This window comes from Symphodus melops (assembly GCF_947650265.1).
Source record: "Symphodus melops genome assembly, chromosome: 16".
Classification (NCBI taxonomy): Eukaryota; Metazoa; Chordata; class Actinopteri; order Labriformes; family Labridae; genus Symphodus; species Symphodus melops.
The window spans coordinates 13,791,256-13,809,887 of NC_136706.1; the positions used below are offsets into that span (position 1 = coordinate 13,791,256).

General features: G+C 38.5%; 1 protein-coding gene across 2 annotated transcripts; it reads left to right on the forward strand.

The window, feature by feature from the left end:
* Window positions 1-311: 311 nt before the first annotated feature.
* slc26a1 (solute carrier family 26 member 1) lies at window positions 312-10,844 on the forward strand. Of its 2 annotated transcripts, none has more exons than XM_079365170.1 (8): window positions 312-421; window positions 6,065-6,536; window positions 6,823-7,029; window positions 7,548-7,794; window positions 8,030-8,261; window positions 8,414-8,597; window positions 9,084-9,371; window positions 9,489-10,844. In XM_079365170.1, exons 2-8 carry the CDS (start codon window positions 6,129-6,131, stop codon window positions 10,068-10,070), a joined length of 2,148 nt encoding a protein of 715 aa, XP_079221296.1. In that variant the 5' UTR covers window positions 312-421; window positions 6,065-6,128; the 3' UTR covers window positions 10,071-10,844. The 2 variants fall into 2 exon arrangements, with proteins under 2 accessions (XP_079221296.1, XP_079221297.1); XM_079365171.1 differs by lacking the exon at window positions 312-421 and adding an exon at window positions 1,646-1,982.
* Window positions 10,845-18,632: the final 7,788 nt, after the last annotated feature.

Below are 18,632 nucleotides of genomic sequence, written 5' to 3' on the forward strand. Positions count from 1 at the left end.
AAAGTCACATTTTGTCCATAGACATCTTTGACTTAAGAAATATTATGTCAGTTCACCACTACTTTCAATTAGGACAGTAGCCGTATGATATAGGATGTCCTCTATGCACGTGCACTCAAACATCAGTAGTAGTTTAGTCACCATGGTAACCACCAATCCCTCCTCCCTCTCTCTGTCTACTCTGGACTCTCCCCTCCCCCTCTGCACAGTTCCAATCCGTATTCAGGAACGTCACGGGGGGGTGGGGGGTGCTGCCCCCATCATGCTTTGCAAGAGGAAGCCGGAAGAAGACAGAAGCTTAGAGTGAGCAATACAGTGGACAGTAGAGTAGACCAGGCTGATGGTGTATACACAGGAACCAGTCAGGGAGGTATGGCCAAAGCTGCCTCCTGTTTACTGTCGAGCTGCTCCTTCTCTGTGGGTGAGTCTCCCTCACTCTATTGTCTCGTCTCAGAAAAACAAACAAAATGTGCCCAAAAATGAGGATGTGAGGGAGCAGACATGTAGACAGATGGATGCTGTCTGTGGATTTAAAGGGGCAGTACAGTAATCCTCCTGAGTTAAATGTTGATATGTGCTTTACAGTTAGGGAGGAACAACTCTGAATAAACTCAATCTTACAAACTGTTTTTTCCCCAATTTTTGACAGTTTCCAGATCTTGCTGATGAATCAGAATATAAAGCTCCCTCTCCTTTAATGTTTTATTTCTGTGTTTCAAATAAAAGTCCATTCATAGATGTTACTGTCTTTATTAGAAGAACGTATAGATGTTAGCTGTCTTCACGCTGACAATGATGCCATTCATTATTGCACGTAAGCCACACAGCCTTACACACCCACACATCATGCATGCACACACAGGCCCACTTTTGTCTTAGAGATGAATCTAATAAAAACCAAGAAAACTAGTCATAAACAAAGTATAATTTTAGTAACAATACCATTTTTTTTTACAACAGACAATATACACAGTGTCAGTTAAAAATACTTAATAAAAAGAAAACCTTGCAAGAAGTGAGACATAGACTTGCCCTTTGTGTAAAGGCTTATGAGAGTACTTTATTGATGATATATTAATTTAACATTTCTATCAATTAATAGATGCATAACTACCACAGGTTATTACTGCCAGGTATGAGAAATAAATAATTTGAGGACATTTTTTTAATCACTTCGAGAACAAAGTCGAAATGTCGAGGAAACAATTTAAATACAGAGAAAAAAGATGTCAAGAATAAAGTTAAATTCTAATCATCTTAATCTCTTTTTGCACTACTCACCACTGAACAATTGTCTTGTCACCTGGTCTATTTAGTCTGATTCTGAGAGTATACCATTTAAAGAACTGAGTTGAAATGTTTTTTATTTTTTGTAAACACACTCAACTCATGTCTGATGTGAGTATTCAACCCACATTTACCTTCTCACAGAGTTCATGCTGCTGATAACAGTGGTTAATTACACCTCTGGTACAGCTTATCTCATGTTTGCTATGTAATCCACTCTTTCTAAAGGGTTCATTTAAACAGTGTGACATGCTGACATACAAGTCTACTCTGTGCTCATTTTCACATTGCAAGCACAATCCCAAGTCCTGGTCTGATAAACACTTTGGATACCTCCTGCTCAGACAAGGGCACAGACACACAGACACACACACACACAGACACACACACACACGCTCACACAAACACAGGTCCCACCCCCTTTGGGTGAACAAACCAATAGTTAGCAGGCATCTAGCGGACAGTTTGAGGGGAGCAAAGGACTGCTCTTATCTTAATATTTATCCAGCAGTGATCACACTCACATTTTTTGTGTGACTGCTCGAAAGACAACACTAACTGACAGAGAGAGAGAAAGACGGACGGAGTGAAAGGGACAGATTTGCAGAGAATGAGACAAGGTTAGAACAGTTACCACAGAGCTGAAACATCATAGACTTGAGGTCTTGTTGGTTCCTGAGGCTGTGACTCTGCAGGTGAGTTCCTACACATTACTCACTGCGTGTTTTATTTATTGGCTTTAATATGTGCAATAAATGATGAGATGTGTTGCCATTAACCTAGAAAGCATCTACACATAAAATCCCATTTACATTTTTTGTGGGCTTTGTTTTATGATTAATTGATCTTCTCACAAGCGTTTACTATGCATTAACTTACTGTGCTCTGCTGTTAAATCCAATCAGGAGGAGAACTTTCAGTTTGATTAGATCCTTAACATAAGTGTTATGAGAAAGACATCATGTCTGCATTTTGGAAAGCGTTTGTGGCCAGTTGGCCTGCCTGAACCAGTAACTAATTTAAAAGCAAGAGCACACTTTGTATTTCTACACAAGTTTATTTCAACATGAGTCACCGTATCCGTTCTTTAGTCAAGTGTAACACAAGAGTGAAGTTTCAAAAACTGTTTTAGGTCTTCCTTTGTGGCCCTTATTATTTTCTTTCACATCAGATCAATTTAAAGACATCTCTTGACTTTGCAAGTTCAGTTAAACACAACTCCTCATCTCCATACTTTAAATATGTCTCCTCTAAATCACCATGAATTTAGAGTCGGAATGAGATTTTCCGACTTGTGTACAAATGTGATAGATTATTCTTGGGTGAAGAAAAAAACATTTCGCTTTCTTGGTTATCTTTATGTTTGTGTTTTACTTTAAATGAAAATGTGTAAGGGCAAGTAGTTCTCGCTCTGCATGGAACAAATCATAACATTTTTAACTATAGTCTTGTTTGCTCCAAAAAAAGCTGGAAAATGGTTTCAGATGTTGCAATATTGTGATATCAATTTAATTCAGTTAAAAAAAAAAAATCCTTTATCTTGAAACTTTTGGCAATCACAGTCACACTTTATCTACTTTCATTTAAAAAAAAAGAAGTGCCCCACTGCGGTTTAGAGTGAAAGACCAATCTGTTTAAAGTGTGAAGTCAGCATGCTTTTATATAAAACAAAAACAACCCAAAAGCGAGGATACCCCTCAAAGACATCTTTCAGGACATTTCTAAGCACTAGTGGGGGCTTTTTTATATCACGTGATTAAAGGCGTGGAACATTGATTAGAAATGCTTAACAGATCGGCTTTAATCAGTTGTTTTCAGTGCTGTTCATGCTTGACATGGAAGTAAATTTAACATTTCAGTTACAAAAGGTCCTCAGTGTGACCCCTGTAATGTCTGACACTTAATCAGTTGCCTCAGTTTCTGTTTTTAAAAGAAAACCTGTTTACAGGCAGTTTTTTTTTTTCTTTTGGGGTGGATTGTTAAACAAAAGTGTACTGGAAATCTTTTACTTATTGAAAATATGTTTTTTTTACTTTAGAGTTTGTACCTTGAGGCAACACTTTTGGCACTGCTTTGATTTGCCTGCAAATGAAGAACTTCAGTCCTGCAGAGAAAGACAGCCTTAATCATGATTAGGAAAATAGAGAAAAAATGTACATGAAACAGAAAAACTCATGACCGCAACAAAAACCTGTTTTTTTTCTTCTTTATCCGCTTCTCCTATCAGAACATGGGAGTTCTCATCCCTGCTACAGGAAGTATAAATCAAAGCACATGCCACTGTAGCTGTGATGACAGAGGCTGATAAGACATCATTTAGAGAGTTTTATGGTTTCTGAAACACATCTGCTACCGAAAAAAATTCACCTCATGAGAAAGCCTCTGTAAGCTGGTGATCACAAGCTACATTCATGAGGCTCTCATGAGGATACATTAAAGTTCAAATGTGGGGGAAAAAAGCACATTGTCAGACTAGATGAGCCATGATAGTATGTATGCGAGGCTGTACAAAGGCTTATAGAAGCTCTAAATGTAAAAAAGAGAAAAAACATTGACACAATGACAATCATCCTATCATCACATTTTATTTTCAAAGCACATCTCCCATAATAACCATTTTAGTCGAGTTTGTTAGCAGTCTCACGTTGTCTAATTACCAGCTGTAATTCCTTAAAAGTTGCAGAAATTACCAATCAAATGCAATCAATTGACATTCATATTTTTCCGTTGATGTAGTACACTGAAAACAAATCATGGACACAACCACAGGTCTATTAGTTTGTTTACAGCAGTTAATAACCCTCAAGTTTGTCATTTTATTGTCTCAATCTTGCTTTTTCTCAGCTAAAGAGACCATGATAGCTGGGGCAAAAAAATGACAAAGTAAATGTTATAGGTTAAGTTGTATAGTTAAACATTGTGTGTTTCAGGCCGTATTCATTAACTGGCTATTTAGGAAGTTGTCGACCTAAGGTGAAAGCAAACACTGATACCTGCTAATTATTGCTTATAGATTACAAATTTAACTCATGCAAAAAGCAAGTTAATATAGCCCTACATTGTCATATTGTTTGCCACTGGCATGAAAAAAGAAGACCAAATCATTCTTAACTGCAGAAACATTAAGTTCAGTGGATGAAACAGGAGCTTTTGACTCTGAGTTGTCTTACTTATTCATCCCAGAAGAGTTGCCTATAACAACCACACAGCTGTCATTGCTCTACCTATGTGTAAGTTTTTACATCTTAAAAGTTCCTCTTCCATTTTTCGAATTGATCGAAAACTTTTAGATTAACTCTGATCTCGCTCAACCTAAATCCACATAGCTGACCACTCTAGTGCAGAGAAGATAGTTAAACCACTGGGCTGCTTAGACGAACATGTGCCCTGAGAAAAAGGGCTGATTATGGAGGTCAATAGTCCAATTACAGTAGATTGAGACTTGATTTGTACATGTATTGTTAAAGAGCCAATTCAGAAGGCAAAGACTGATATAGGAACTGATACATGTACTTTGATCATGTAGCAATATTGTTGCTGAAACTTAAATGTGTAATATGCAGCATTGTTAACATTATTTATTTGTTAGGCTCCCCATTAGCTGTACCCAAGAGCTCAGCTATCCTTCCTTGAGTCCAAATTAATGAAAACATTAACAGCAATGTACATGGAAAACATAATCAAGAACTACAGTGCACACAAATCAAAACATTTTAGAGTACACATTCTAATTTACAACCAATTCTGTCAACTTAATCATTTTTAAACACAAGAGTATTTAAAGAAAATAAAGTTAATTGTTTGAAATGTACAATTCTAAAGTGTTTTAACTTGCTTTATGTAGAGGTGTTTTCAATTTAAAGTTTCTATGTTGCAAGTAGAAGTGAAGAGGTCATGTTGTCCTCAACTTTTGCAGCTGAGACGACTGTTCATGTTGTTGATGTTGGCTCTAAAGTATACAGACACTGTAGAGCCGGGCGTGCCACCTTTTTCTGTACAAGTTGCAGTAAATCTTTTTTCTTTGTAATTTGCCCATATAATCTGGCAGTAATCAAGCTTTGAAATAGTACCCAGAGCAAGCTTAGTTGCCATATCTAACAAAATATTTTGCTGGGTAATGTCTTCCTCTGAGTTTATTGTTTTCAGGTCTGTTGTCACAGTGAAAGGGCAGCGCGTCCTGAAGCTTGTTTTTGTTTTACTCAGCTACTCGTACGTTTCATACATGTCTTTTTATATCATGCAAACCTATCCCTACAAAGCACATTTCAAAAAAGCAAAAGCTGACCAAAGTGCTGTACATGAAACTCGAGCAGAAAACCCCCCCAAAACAACAAACAAGAACACAAAAACGTGTCTTTTAACTAAAAACAGAACATAATATAAGACAGTTGATGGAATTGATGGACACCTGACTCAGGGAGGAAGGCTGTTCCACAAGCCGGGGGCCTTGACTACAAACACTTCAATGTTTGTGGCGAGAATGAGGTACAGTCAGGAGGCCCATGTTTGAGGATCTGAGGGGCCTGAGGAGATCACTAATATAAGACATGCCAGGCCATTTAGCGCTTTAAAAACAAACAACACAACCTTAAAATCAATTCTGTAATGAATTGGAAGCCAGTGAGAATAGGATATGCTCCCTTTACTTAGACCAGTCAGCAGCCTGGCTGCAGCATTTTGTCACTGTTGACTGAAGTCATCTGTTTTTTTTTTTTAGTATTTTCTTATTAATTTACTTTCCTTTTCCCCTCATATTTCCTTGATGATGATCTACCAGGAGCACAGCTGACCACGTCATCCACCTCCTGTCACCTTGCTGATACGTCAACCTTCATAAGACCATGGAGGAGGTCACCAAGGGTGCAGAAACCACAGTGGTTCCACAACCTGTTCTGGAACGCTGGGTACGCCGACGACAGCCTGCACTTTCAGTCCTAAAATCCAAGCTGAAGAAGGGTGCAACCTGCTCTGTGCCCCGAGTTAGATCCACCCTGACTGGGTTCTTCCCTGTGGTGCGCTGGCTGCCTAAATACAAACTCAGAGAATATGTCTGGGGTGATGCGATGTCCGGGCTCATCATTGGTATCATCTTGGTACCACAGGCTATTGCCTATTGCTTGCTGGCAGGAGTGGAGCCAATCTATGGATTGTACACATCATTTTACGCCAACATCATCTACTTTCTCATGGGCACATCTAGACATGTCTCTGTAGGGATCTTCAGCCTCATGAGCCTCATGGTGGGACAGGTAATAGACCAGTGACATGTAATGATCAAACTATTTAGTTCCTTACTTAAATTTGTCACAACACATTGTTTTGCACAGTCTTCTTTGGGCTTTAATTACTTATAGATATATGTTTCTGTTGTTTTAGAGTATAAAAAAATAATGACAAGACAGATTGATTTATAATCACTATACAAATAAGAATCATTGATCATTTAATTCCTGACAGCTGTTATATTTAAAGATTTTGAAACTACTATAAAGTCTTGGGATTTATAAATTGATCCTTATTTCGACTTTCCTGCAGGTGGTGGATAAGGAGCTGTTTCTGGCAGGTTTTGATCTCAATGAAGACTCCAAAGTGTCTGGTCTGGATATGTATAATACAACAATTAGCACTAACCTTACAGCCGGTAATCTTCACAGTGTGGAGCTGTTTGGTGTGCAGTGTGGGAAGGAGTGTTACGCCATCAGCATCGCTGCCGCACTAACATTTCTGACTGGCATTTACCAGGTAAAGGAACAGTTGTGTCCTGACCAAAGGTCCAAAAGACTTACCAACTGTTCATCCACACAAGAGCAGCATATGAGCTACTTGTTTCAGCATCTGCTCTTGTATTTTTACCATCCAGTCTGAATGTTTGTTAAGAATCGAAATTGCACTCATTTTAAAATGTAAAACTATCCTAAATAGATTCCCAGTCGTAGTCCTCAACAACAACAAAAACAATATTGTTATCAATGCCCTCTTATCCTAAGGCCCTAAAAACAAGTTGTAGACATGTAATTATTAATGACAGGACATTGTTGCAAAACTCACTTGCACAAAGTTTTTTTGAGCTGAAGGTGGTCTTACTTCTACAGACGAGAAATACAGTGAATGTTATGGGGACATTTCTTTCCAAAAAAAACCATGGCAGCCATCAATATGGAAAATTTAGTCGGAACAGTTAGCTTGATAAGTGAATCTTTTTCTCATTCCACTCTGTCTTCTAACGCCACCTTCATTGTCCCCTCCGTACTCTTCACCAGGTCATGATGGCTGTATTTCAGCTAGGCTTCGTTTCTGTATACCTTTCAGCTCCTATGCTGGATGGTTTTGCAACTGGGGCCTCCTTCACTATTCTGACTGTGCAGGCTAAATACCTGTTGGGTCTAAAGATTCCCCGTCACCAAGGATACGGCACAGTTGTTGTCACCTGGATCAACATCTTTGCAAACATTCATAAGACCAACTTGTGTGACCTCATCACTAGTGCCATCTGTATTTCTATATTAGGTAAATATCTCTATTTTACATATTTCTAATCCAGTGATATATTTACACTTATAAACCACTTTGCTTCTGCTTTATCAAACACATTTCCTTGAAATATTAAAAAAAAAAAAAAAAACTTAGCTAAATTCTGGTTTTCTATTGATTTCAAGTGAACTTTGATAGGCTTTGAGAATAGACAGAGTTACATGTTTAACAGTCTAATGTAAATAACACTATAATTTGTTTTAAATCATAGTGGCAGGTAAAGAAATCCAGGAACGCTACAAGAATCGTCTGAAGGTCCCTTTGCCGACTGAGCTGGTCGTAGTGGCAGGAGCTACACTGGCCAGTCATTTTGGGGGGCTAAACAGTCGGTACAGCTCCAGTGTTTCCGGTCACATCCCAACTGGCTTCATTTCTCCCCAGGTGCCCAGCTTTAGCTTGATGCCACGAGTGGCACTGGATGCCATTCCTCTAGCAGTCATCAGGTAATGTCTAACAACGCTAACAAAACATTAGCTTGTCAAGATCATGGATCTCTTACCTTGGTTGTTGATTTATTTAGTTAATATGCATTTAGCAGGGATTTCTACTGACATATCAGCCTCTGTGTGTTAACCTATTTCATTATGTTTTGTAGTTTCGCCTTTACAGTGTCGCTATCTGAAATGTTTGCCAAGAAAAATGGCTATACAGTTCGTCCCAACCAGGAGATGCTAGCTATCGGCTTCTGTAACATCATCCCCTCCTTCTTCCATTGTTTCACCACCAGTGCAGCACTGGCAAAAACTATGGTGAAGGACTCAACTGGCTGCCAGACACAGGTACAATTCATTCATTCATTTTTTCACACAGTTGGTATTCTTTCTTATTCGTTTTTTTGTTTAATTTTTATTGAGCTGCTATTGGCTGAAATCATATTATATGATACACGCTGGTTTATCTTGTTAATACAGTTTATAACACACATAATTTGTGTTAAATACATTGTTACAAAGCTTGAAAGATCTGGATCCCTTTAGTGCTTACTAAGGATGAATTAAACGACAATGACAACAAAAATGAATATCAGCAGGAATTACACTCCTGCGTATGATTCGCACTAACTTGACTTTTTTTAAGCTGCTTAAAGGATTTTCTTTCGAGCAAAGGCAAATCATTTCTGAAAGTGTGTCCTAAGGCACGTATAGAACCCAAGCATTCAGAGCAGCAAAGCTGTACTTTGTCCGTTTAGCTTACCTTTGTGGTATATGCTCACTAATATGTTCTGTTCCCCTCTTTGTCTCTCTATTTATTTTCTCCTCTATCAGGTATCCAGTTTGATCAGCGCCCTGGTCGTCCTTCTTGTCCTCCTCTTCTTTGCACCTTTCTTCTACTCTCTCCAGAAGTGTGTTCTTGCCTGTATTATCATTGTCAGCCTTCGGGGGGCACTGAGGAAGTTTAGGGATGTCCCATCTAAATGGCGGGCAAGCCGGAACGATGCCATTGTTTGGCTGGTTACCATGTCAGCCACAGCTCTGATCAGTGTGGAGATGGGCCTCCTTATTGGAGTATTTTTTGCAATGATCTGTGTCATCTATAAGACCCAGAACCCTAAGGTGAGTTATGAAACATAGGTTTTATGAAAGCTGATATATTTGAGAAAAATTCCAGACTGTGAAAAGTATTGAAAATGGAAGTATTCTTATATTTTCTTTTCTGGTGTTGGGTGTCAGGTCTCTCTCCTTGGCCAGGTCTACAACACTGATCTTTATGAGGACATGAAAGAGTACAAAAACCTCCTGCCACCACCTCGGGTTCAAGTCTTCCGTTTCCAGGCTCCACTTTACTATGCCAACAAGGAGTCTTTCCTCAAATCCCTCTACAAAGCTGTCGGGGTTGAACCTTTCTTGGAGATGACGAAGAGAAAAAAGGCAGAGAAGAGGGCTAAAGACATGTCCTCGAAGCAGGCCAAAGCAAATGGAGATAAAAACAATGGCGAGGTCACTATTGGACTCGTCCAAAGAGAGCTTGATTTCCACACAATAGTTTTAGACTGCTCTGCCATTCCCTTTATAGACTCTACAGGCATGGCTACATTTAAAATGGTAGTCAAGGAATATCAAGAGATCAAGGTGAATGTAATCCTTTCAAGCTGTAACACTTCAGTCATTGATACCTTGCAGAAAGGACAGTTTTTTGGGAACAATGACGAAGATATGAGCAGCCTACTATTTCATACAGTTCACGCAGCAGTTCATTATGCAAACAGTACGTTTGCAGCAGAAGAAGGCAGGTCAGACGACTCTGTCGTGTAGATGAGCTGGAAGATAAAAGGGAACCTATAAGGGGTATTCCATTTCTCCTTCTCATTTCCCATGTGACCCTAAATATCCACATGTAATTATTTTCTTTTTACATCCATAGCAAAACTGTATAGGTGTTTATGGAAACCCACAAAGTACCCAGAGAGAGACAAGACACACGTTATCAGCCTAACAAGTATTCTGATGAGCTGTTTTCCATAAACTTAGTTTTTTTTTTTTTTTTTCATAAAACATTTGTAAACTAGTGCCTTATGATTGACTACTAGGAGAACTAAGCAAACATTTTGCTGATATCTGATAGCTTGACAAGAGATACTGGACAACAACATAGTGCCTATAAAACACTCTCAAGAGTTGTATTTTCACACCAGTTCAAACTTCATGGCTAGGCAGGTTTTTGTTAGCTTCTACAGCTTTATAATCATGTCAATGTTTCCGACATGAACTAGGTTATTGCTAAAGCTAGGAAAAGTGTGTTTATTTATTCCCTGATTGTCCTGCCTGATCAGCCATACACCATGTTGTTCACTCTGGTGAGCCTCCTCACAGACTGTTAAATAGTGCACTCTGTCAGAGGAGACTATGCTACGTTGCTATGGAGCTGAGGCATTCATGAAAAAGAAAGCACAGAAGAGCAAAAAACATCAAAATGCATCAAAGAACTGTGAGTCACAAGCTGGTTGCATTTGGACCAAATTTGATGCACCTTTGTTTGCTACCTGTGTGTCATTTAGTCATTGAGGTCTTTGGTATGGCCTCCTAATTTGTTGTTTCCCTCGGGAAACACGTTTTAAGATATTTAAAAGTCTGTTGTGATGGAAGCTGTTTTAACTGTTGTGTCACTTGAAAGGTCTTCAGTGGCTCATTTCTCAGAGGAAAAAACTCTAATAAAGATTCTGCTATCACTCAGTGGTAGGGATACATCCTGAAGTACCGCCTGTTAACTTGAACCTCAATATCATTTCTAACTCTTCCTAACTTGGATGAGATACAATCTAGGTCTGAGCCCTTTTCAGAATCAAAAGGAAAAACAGCCTTTACTCCAATCTATCCCAGACTTGCTTGTAGGCCTACTGGTATCATGTTCCCTGTTCACTTAACAAGGGCAGCTTTCTCTGGTCTGTAAAATTAAAATAAAAAATATGTAAACTCGCCTGAGATCTCCTCTCAGGTGCTGGACGTAACAAACTTATCAAATGGTGCTCTGAAATGTATGTTCTGGTTTAAACTGATGGAGACAATGACATATAGTGCATTGTCCACTTACTTCACTTCCACTGATGTGTATACTGTATGTTATTTGCATATTCATAGCAGGCTTGGTCTTTGATTGGATTGTATGTGTCCTTTTTGTTATGCTTCAGGTAGGACATTTTAATGAACACTTATCACTTCTAGAGAGTAGTCTTACTTTAATAGAAGTTGTACTCAAAAATAAGCTTTTTTTGTTTAGACAGTTGTGTCAAAGACAAGACTTAACCATTCCTCATTTTGTACTTTCATACGTTTGTACTCGTCTTAATTTAACCCAGTTTGAAATGTGAATCATACTTTTTTAAAAGGTCCGTTTAAGCTTCATTTTGACTTTGTGTTGACATTCAAAAACACTGCCTTGAACCTCAGTGATTTAATGAAACTGTCATGTTTTTAATGAAAACTGTAATCACTGATTATTGTCTGTGACTTTATATTTTTTACAATAGTGGGAATATCTATTAATTACATATTTTACTGAAGAAATATACCATTGTTTTTTTTTTACTTTAATCAAAGGATCATACAATTGATTGTGTAATAAATGATAAATCTTCAAAGCAGTGCCTCTGTATGAAGAGGATTTAGTAAGCAGTTCCTCGATTGGGCTGCCCGTGGGGCATATAAGGGGGTAATTTTCATTTGAACATATCTCCAGAATTGGTTACGTGGTAAATTATACTTCTCAACAATTAGTATGAAATTTAGGAAAGCTTTAATTCTACCTTCAAACAAAACTGAAATATACAAAATCCCAGCCCTCTTCCATAAAGACCAGTTAACAGTTTTGTCTTCAACAATAATTCTACTATTGTTCCATAAAGGTGCTAGAGAGGATCTAAAGAAATCCCAGCGACCAGCTCTATTCCATATTAATCTAGCATTAGAGATAATAGGATGTTCTTTTTGTTGCATTTATTTTGGACCGAAGAGACCTGACATTTCAGCCTCTAACTGTAACCAGCTGGGGTTGTCCTTCACTTAATGAACCGGTAACCAGGTTCTCATGTATCTTACATTGATGGCCCATTACTACCACCTAAAATTAGGGAGAGAAAATCCCCCTTTCTTTGTGTGGGACTGCAGCTTCTTTATTCCTAACCGATGATGTGCTTTGCCACAAAGAAAATCCAGAGTGAGACTGTCAAAATCCCTACAGTAAGAATCTGAAATATATAAAGGGAGATGTGATAAGATGTAATAAATCATAGGTGCAGTCATTTTAATTGAGAGTATTTTTCCCCATCTTCGGGTACTTCAATTCAGGCTCAATTTAGGTTTGGTTTAGATACAGTTTAGGTGAAAAAACTTGGAAACAAAAGAAAATACAACAATTTTAACATGACATTAAATCAACACAACTTAAACATTTTAAATGAACCACATGCTAAACTTATTTTAACATGTTAAAACACATTTTAATGTTCTACTTTTTCGTATTTTAAACACATTTTAATCCTGCATTTTAACAAATGTTTTGCATTTTAAACTCATTTTAATTGTTTTTATTTTTTTTTAAAGGTTTGTTTTGGGCATTTTTCAAGCCTTTATTGTAGAGGAGAACAGTGGATATGGTAGGAAATCAGGGAGAGAGAGTGGGGACAAACATGCGGGAAAGACGGCCTGGGCTTGGTTATCTCCAGATCCTGCCGGAAAGAGATCTAGCACCTCCCACATCGGGACTGCCACCAGTTTGATTGGATCCAGCACCTATTTTGTCATTATCAATATCCATCAATAGTAATATTTAAAGAGCATATTGCAGGTTAAAGACACCAGTGATCTAATCATAGGAGAATTACTTAAAAATACTATTTTGAAAGAAATTTGTAAATTAATAAACCACAGGGTCTCCTGGAGACATTTACGTACGTTTTTCTCTTTACTTCTGCATTCGACTGTGACGTTGCATGGGGGAGTCCCACTGAATCCCCATCTGTTGAAAAGCATGGATCCAAATGTCACTCCTCTCAATGAAGAGGAACAAAATCTGTATTCCTATACATATGATGGTCCACTGTCTTATTATTATGAACCTGTAAGGTGTGATAAGAGAGCAGGAACAGGTCAGGATGAGGAGAAATAACGGCCACAGGAGAGAAGTCGAGTTGCATGCGTCCTGGTGAGTGACTGGTGTTAGCTAGCGATGCTGTGTTCACACATCAGCTTTTATTAAGTGTGTAATCATATACAATAACTTAACAAACAAGAAGTAGTAGGCTAAGTGTAAGTGCCGATTATTTACCATTACATTAAGGGCCTTGTAAAAACGGCAAATCTTTTACGGTGCTGCAGCGCTGTGCGTGAGAGAGAGGAACATAGAGCCCGATCACACAGCTGCAAATTCAGCACAAATGTCTTTATTTTTATATTTTATTGCTGATGCAGCTCGTTGCTCACACTGTTTCAATGGCAAATAAAGTATACAGTGCAGTATGTTCCTGATATTAAAGAGAATACGAGTTCACAGGGCACTGAACTTAATCCACACACAGGATGCACAACAGCACACATACACCACAGTTTAATATCAGCGCGTTAGCTGATACAATTAAATCCATTTTAATGGGATAGAGGACTGAGAGACGTAAAGCTTGTGGTTTTTTTTGTTTCCAAACTGCTTGCTCTGTTTGTACACAGTGCACGCACAAGCTCTCTGATGCATGAAGGCTTTGATCATATTATTTATAATTATGTATTAAACACTATTCGACCGATTGAAATGTGTATATCCACTTACTCTGACAGATGCTTGTTTACTTTTGCACGGGGACCCAGGCTCGGGTTGCAGCTGCCAGTGAACCTGCAGTTGCCTACTCACAAGACCGTACGCTCCATCAGTCTGACTCAGTCCCGGTCTTCATCTGCTCAAAACGAACCCAGGCACAAAAGCTAACTCCACGTTTCTTCTTATTGTGAAAACAGTTGACGTCCCTTTAAGACAGTAACTGTCAACAGTTACTGAGTTAACAGTAACTCAACGTTTAACCATCTTGATGATTGGTCTAATCTAACGTAATATGAAGGAAGAAATACAATAAACACAATCCAAAACACCCGCTCTCATTCACTCCCGCCTGCTGGTCATAGGATTCAAGCAGGGTCACAGAGCGCGAGTCCCCCATGCTACGTAATATGATGCGAAATTGGAAAAAAAAAGAGCGTTCCGAACAGCTTCACTTAAGGCTGGTTCACACGGCAGGATTTTAAAATTGTCGGCCGATTTCCAAAACTTTAGAGACCACACACAAGGCGATAAATAATCAGAGGTTTTACAGTTTTGGTTGTACAGTGTGTGGTGTGCGGCTACACGGCAACATCAACACACCACACACAAATCGATTTCACTCACGAACGTCCCCCGATCAGACGGGAAATCTCACGAAACCTCTCGAGATCAAACGTGATTCCAGAGTCAACAAACGGACGAAGAGGATGCAATAGGGTTTGCTTGTGCTGTGTTTTTATCTGAAAAAAAAACACGTTTTAAAAAGAGGCGTCGGTCACAGAGTGGAGACAACGGGAGCATGACCTGTACTTGCTACATGATGATATGGAGGTGAGTAGTTGTTTTGCTACCGGTGTTTCCTCGTTACTACGTCACCTCGCTTTCTGATTGGCTACGCGTCACAGTCAACAGGCTCGTGCTCGTTTTCCCCTCGGGGGACACCACAGATCGGGGCAAAACAATCCAACATGTTGAATATCCTCGATTTGAGATCGGAGCGGTCCCGACATTCTTCCAATCAGACAACAGCAGTCTTAACACACCACACACGGCAGGATTATTTTATAAGATTATTTTATGATGATCGGGGCGTCTTTAAGATTATCGGAAAGGGGAAAATCGTGGACAAAATCTGCGTAATTATCCTGCCGGTGCCTTTTTGTGTTGAAGAACCTATCAAATCAAGAATTTACTTCTTCTAAAGCCATTATCAGACCATTTTAAGTGTTCATTTACAAAAAAAATTAAACTGCTATATGCTCTTTAATAATCCTTGGCATCACGTCCGTTAAACAGAAGAAATCAAACTATGTATTATTTTATTCATAATCAATCTATCTAACTATGGAGGAGTTTGAATCAGGAAAGACACGGACAAAAGTTCTGAATTTTATTTGCATACTTTAATAAAGGAATAGTGAACAATAACACCAATGACTGAATGAGTAGAATATAAAAGGACTATGATATGGTATGCAACAAAATTGTTAGGTAGACAACCGAGATTTTTATAGAAAAGAGCGTTTACTGCATCCTATGTACCAACATAGTTCTTAAATGCAACTTGGCTTTCTTTACAGTTCACAGGAAGGTTTGCCCATATCTGTACAGATGCGCGTACTGTCGACCTTGACCTTTTATTTCTCAGAATGTGACTTCTAGGTGCAGCTATGGTTGTTTGTCATCTAGATTAGGCTTGTCTAATGTTTTGTGACCTGTTTAAGTGTTTTTGTTAAGGGTGGGGGAAAGAAAAGAAAAAAAATCCCTGTACAGTAAAATATGTTTTCTGTTAATATCATTCTATTATGTGAAATAAAACATGGTTATAAGCAACACAAAGAGCAAAAAACAACACTTCAAACATCAGACATATGTATAATCTAAAGAAAATAAAAAGAAGGTAACGCTTTATAGTGATAAAGAATAACAAGTATTATTACATGAATCCTGATCGTATTATGTAACTTATGTTTGTAAAAATTCTAACCCCAAGATGGCAGTAGCACTCTAACTCAATCATAGATGATCGTAGCAGAATCTAAATTGCATTACAAGGTCAAGCTTAATGTCCCAATTATGTCTGTCCGATTTAGACATTGAATGGACATTATTTTAATATCCGAAGCTAAGCATGTTGGTAGCAAAAGGTTTATACTGTCCCAGGCTGTAAAAGTCCAGATGTTAATCACTCTTTGGAGATGTGAGGTTTCCTGACCTGGTCCCAGTCAGCTAATCCAAGGTTGCTCATTCCTAAACAAATGTTCTGTTTTACCTGATTGTTGATACGGAAGGCTTTTGAAGTTTATATGACATGTGTTGTGCAACTCCAGGGTAGAGGTAATGTTTTCAACACGTTATCCCAGGGATCCTTCGTGTGGGAAAAGGGAAGCATTTACATACTGAGATCCCGACAAGGGAGTGGGATGACTCTCCCAGGCTTGCTCTACCTTTCACTCACTCTGCACGCCTTGACAACGGAAGGAGAGGAGAAATGTGCGATTCAGATCCTTCCAGATAAAAAACAAAACAGGAGAGAGGGAGAGAAGTTAAACCCTGAAGAAACATAACAATGTTTATAAATGACATCATCACACAGACAGACAGACAGACCAGACTATTGGACAGAAGACGAGTTATAGTTTAATTAAGTTCTTAATCATATAACGCAATATAAACATTTTCTTTGAATAATAATTGGAGAATATCCTGTTCTTTCTCTGGATAGAAGAGCGCAGAGAGAGAGAGGACTTCGAAAAACTGTCAGGTGCAGTAACTTATGAGGTGACATACTGTTTCGTACTCGCTCGCATGGGGGGTGGATCCACTTTAAATTCATGCGAACCAGTTACTGTTACACAAACATGTACTCTGTGCCTGCAAAGACCTCTGCGATCTAACCAACGTCTGACACTACACCTACATTTTCCATAGACTTGTAATGGGTTCATGGGCACACTGTATGAGTCTCGTCTGCATGTGTGTTTGATGTGCGTTAACATGTAAACGCATATATCGTTTACATATAATATATTAGTCACATTTAGAAGCTGTTTTTTTATTCAAAGTAAATGCTGTGTTATATGTTTAAAAATATAAACTATAACTCTTTTTTGTCAAATAAACTCATTGGAGAACAAAAAGAGTATTCAACAACAAGCATCACTATGATTAGTATAAATTCTAGCTAGTTTAGCATTGCTGAAGTGTGCTTCATGATTACCTTGCACTGTAAAAGGCTGAATGAACCAATTTTAAAATGTCTCTCCACTGCCCCTTCAAAATAGGTGTCCTCAGAACATGCTCCCAAGGTTCTTTTACAAGTGTGGTATTGACCAGGTTCAGGAGACCAATCCTATTGTTTAAAATGGAGATCAACCGTTTTTTATTTAAAAAATTGAGGGAAAGGATCAATTTTTGGAAAGTCGCAGTGGACCAAGTATAGAAGCTTAATAATATTACAGGCCTAGAAGGATGGCTATCCTAAGACAGGCTGGTTTGTGATGCCAAATGAATGCAATAAGTTATTGATCAAGCCTAGCAAAGAAAGATTTGTTGAGATAGATAGGGATGTGCTGAAAGAGGATATAAAAAGTTAGGAAGCAAAATAATTTTAATGAGATTGACCAGACCAGCCAGGGATAGGGGAGGGTAGCCCACCTGGAAAAGTCAGATTTACATTTGTCCAGTAGTGGCTGAAAGTTAATAATAGACAAACACACTCACACAATGCTTAAAACTGTCCACTGCAATTTTAAAGGGGTACATAGAGTGTGGAATTGATCTTGTCAAGTCATTCACAAAAAATAACTAAATTTTTATCCTGATAATCGACAATATTGGAGGAAGAGAGGATGAGGGGTTTGAGATGAACAACAGAAGATCATCTGCATACAGCGAGTTTGTGACCCTGACCAAAACGCATAATACCTTGAAACACCTCCTAGCTCCTAAGCCAAATAGCAGTTCAATGGCTATATTAAACAACAGGGGTGAAAGTGGACAGCCCTGCTGGGTCCCATGCTGGAAATAGAAATAAGTTGACTGGACAACATTAGTTTGTACGGAAGCAACTGAAGTGTACAGAAGTTTAAACCATGAAATAAAACCGTTATCGAAACCACATTTATCTAAAAAAAAATAATTTAAAAACTCATTCCACCCTATCGAACCTCTGCATTGAATGCTACCACGACTTCATCAAATCCAGGGGGGGACTATTCAACAGTCTTCGGGTAGGAAGGGGTGTCTCTCTATCGTAAAACCCGTCTGATCTGACGAGAATATTTTGGACATCACCTTTTGAAGGCGGAGGGAGAGAACTTCTGCCAGAATCTTGCACTCTACATTTAACAGTGAGATTGGTTTGTAGTTACCACAAGAAGTAGGATCCCTGTCCTTTTTACGAGGTAACGAAATGGAAGCCTCTGAAAAAGTCCCTTATAAAAGCCATTATAAAAGGAGTCATTAAGCATTCTCGCCAAGCAATTGTGGAGATATGAGGGCATTCAGAAGTGTAAAGTTAGTGTAAAACTAAAAAAAGATCTGTTATTGACAACCGGATCGGTTATAAA

Excerpts from the sequence above, each read along its gene's own strand:
- slc26a1 (XM_079365170.1), top strand. The coding sequence starts at position 6,129 with ATGGAGGAGGTCACCAAGGGTGCAGAAACCACAGTGGTTCCACAACCT. Across the intron at positions 7,030-7,547 it reads TTCTGACTGGCATTTACCAG|GTCATGATGGCTGTATTTCA; the intron begins GTAAAGGAACAG and ends ACTCTTCACCAG. Across the intron at positions 7,795-8,029 it reads CATCTGTATTTCTATATTAG|TGGCAGGTAAAGAAATCCAG; the intron begins GTAAATATCTCT and ends TTTAAATCATAG.